This window comes from Pecten maximus, unplaced genomic scaffold (genome assembly GCF_902652985.1).
Source record: "Pecten maximus unplaced genomic scaffold, xPecMax1.1, whole genome shotgun sequence".
Classification (NCBI taxonomy): Eukaryota; Metazoa; Mollusca; class Bivalvia; order Pectinida; family Pectinidae; genus Pecten; species Pecten maximus.
In genome coordinates this window covers 29,025-31,181 of record NW_022983020.1, presented here as the reverse complement: position 1 = coordinate 31,181, position 2,157 = coordinate 29,025, and the positions used below count along the sequence as shown (strand labels likewise).

The 2,157-nt window shown below is 44.1% G+C and overlaps 1 protein-coding gene across 1 annotated transcript; it reads right to left on the bottom strand.

Moving 5' to 3' along the window:
• Positions 1–202: 202 nt before the first annotated feature.
• LOC117321274 (zinc finger BED domain-containing protein 4-like) lies at positions 203–1,753 on the bottom strand. Its single transcript, XM_033875749.1, has one exon. The coding sequence runs from the start codon at positions 1,751–1,753 to the stop codon at positions 203–205; it is 1,551 nt and encodes a 516-aa protein (XP_033731640.1).
• Positions 1,754–2,157: the final 404 nt, after the last annotated feature.

Here is a 2,157-nt window from a genome sequence, read left to right as displayed (position 1 = left end):
TAATATTTTCAACTCAGTTTTCTTATCAATAAATTGAAATAATTCTGTTACAATATTTTGCAACTGTCCTCATCAATTTTAGAAAAAAATAGCAGCGAATGTAACGGGTTCAGTTCCAACACTTAAACATTAAAATTTTAACACCAACTGTAAATTTTAACACCAGCTGTAAAGTCAACTTAGTCTGCTTTTTGCTTCAGATTCATAAGCCTTTAAGAGATGGTAATGGTGGATCAGGTACAGCATGGTCTCCATCCCCTAGATACTCTTCTATAATTTCAAGTTGCGGAAGAGGTGGCAAAGCTACTGGTTCCTGAGGTTCCAACTTAATTTGTTTGGCAGGAGTGGGCACTGTTTCACTAGACTGGGTGTCATTTTCTGAATAATCCAATTTCAGGACCCCTTTGAGAAAAATGAGACTGGCTCTTCGTTTAGTGACAAGATTGCCAGTGTCTGAAACCACTCTTTCTGATGGAACAGACGTCCCAGGAATGGATAGATATAGCTTGGTAAGTCTGGCCAAACGGGGGTAGGAGGTATGATGGACCTTCCACAAGTCAAGTGGATCAGTGGCACCGCTAACAATCTCCTTTAGGAAGGTATCGTACTCCAGCGAGAATGAAGATGAGGGACTGCTCACTTCCTCAGTGAGATCTATCAGGTCACCACAAAGAAACTGAATTGCACTTATTTCATGTTCCTGTTTAACATGCACAGGAAAAGCCTCAGGATCAACCGTACGGTCATTTGTGGTAGTATTGGTGTTATCTGGGTCTTCCAATTGGATGATACTATCTCTCACCATTTGCCTTTGGTCTTCGGATAGAAACCTGAGAGACTTGTACCTTGGATCCAAGGCACAAGTAAGGACAGCGGGGTGGCGACAAAGATCATCATTTGCAGGGAATCCGGAGGACAGGTCCTGGCTAACAGCTTGCTTAAACTGTATTAGCTTAACACTGTCTCCATCCCCTACAATCAGATGTTTTGTCAAAAGTCCCAAGACAATAGGGTACACCAGACTTAATGTGGGGGAATTGCTTCCACTCATGGTGGTGGTGGCAATTTGAAGCGGTTTCAGGACAGGAGTGATTTCTTCAATCGTTCTCCATACATCATCTGACAACTCAAACCGACGAGCGTCAGAAAGGCTAGTGACTGCTGGGTTGTGTAGGACAGCAAACACAGCTAGCCCCTGCTCGATGAGCCTCTCGAACATAAAGAAAGTTGAATTCCACCTTGTGGCGAAATCCTGAAGAAGTGAGTGGTGTGGCAGACCTAGCTGCTTTTGCCTAGCCCTGAGGTCATTTGCTGCCAGAGTTGATTTTTTGAAGTGACCTACAAGCATCCTAGCAGCAGCTGCTGCAGAGGCAATGCCCTTCACCTTAAGTCCTGCTTTAACAGAGAGCTGAAGTGTGTGTGTGCGAAACACCTGATGTGTTGCCATGTCAGCTTTGTTGTCATTGCTGGCATTATCAGTTGTAATGCCAGACACATGTACATCAGTGATTTGGAAATCCCTACAAATATCTATAATGACATCAGCAAGATGGTCTCCAGTGTGATGATCTTTTACTTCAATTGTTGACAATACAAAGTGTTTCAAATGCCAAGTCTCATCAATGTAGTGAACTGTCAGTGTGAGATATCCCTCAGTTGCGCAGGAGGTCCAAGTGTCAGTTGTAAATGCCAGTGATGATTGTACTTTGAGTTCACTGATAAGTTTCTCTTTCAGAGTTTTATAATAATACATTGTGTAGTTTTTAGCTCACCTGGACCGAAGGTCCGGTGAGCTTATGTCATGGCGCAGCGTCTGTCGTCCGTCCGTCCGTCCGTCGTCCGTCAACATTTGCTTCAAATCGCTACTAGTCAAAAAGTTCTTGTTGGATTTTGACCAAATTTGGCCAGAATCATCCTTGGCAGAAGGGGAACAGATTTTGCATAAATGGTGACTCTGACCCCCGAGGGGCCAAAGGGGCGGGGCCCAATAGGGGAAATAGAGGTAATTCCTTTAAATCGCTACTAGTCATAAAGTTATGAAAGGATTTGAACCCATTTTAGTCAGACACATCCTTGGCAGAAGGGGAACAGATTTTGCATAAATGGTGACTCTGACCCCCGAGGGGCCAAAGGGGCGGGGCCCAATAGGGGAAATAG

Coding starts and splice junctions, on each gene's coding strand:
- LOC117321274 (XM_033875749.1), bottom strand. CDS start 1,753: ATGTATTATTATAAAACTCTGAAAGAGAAACTTATCAGTGAACTCAAA.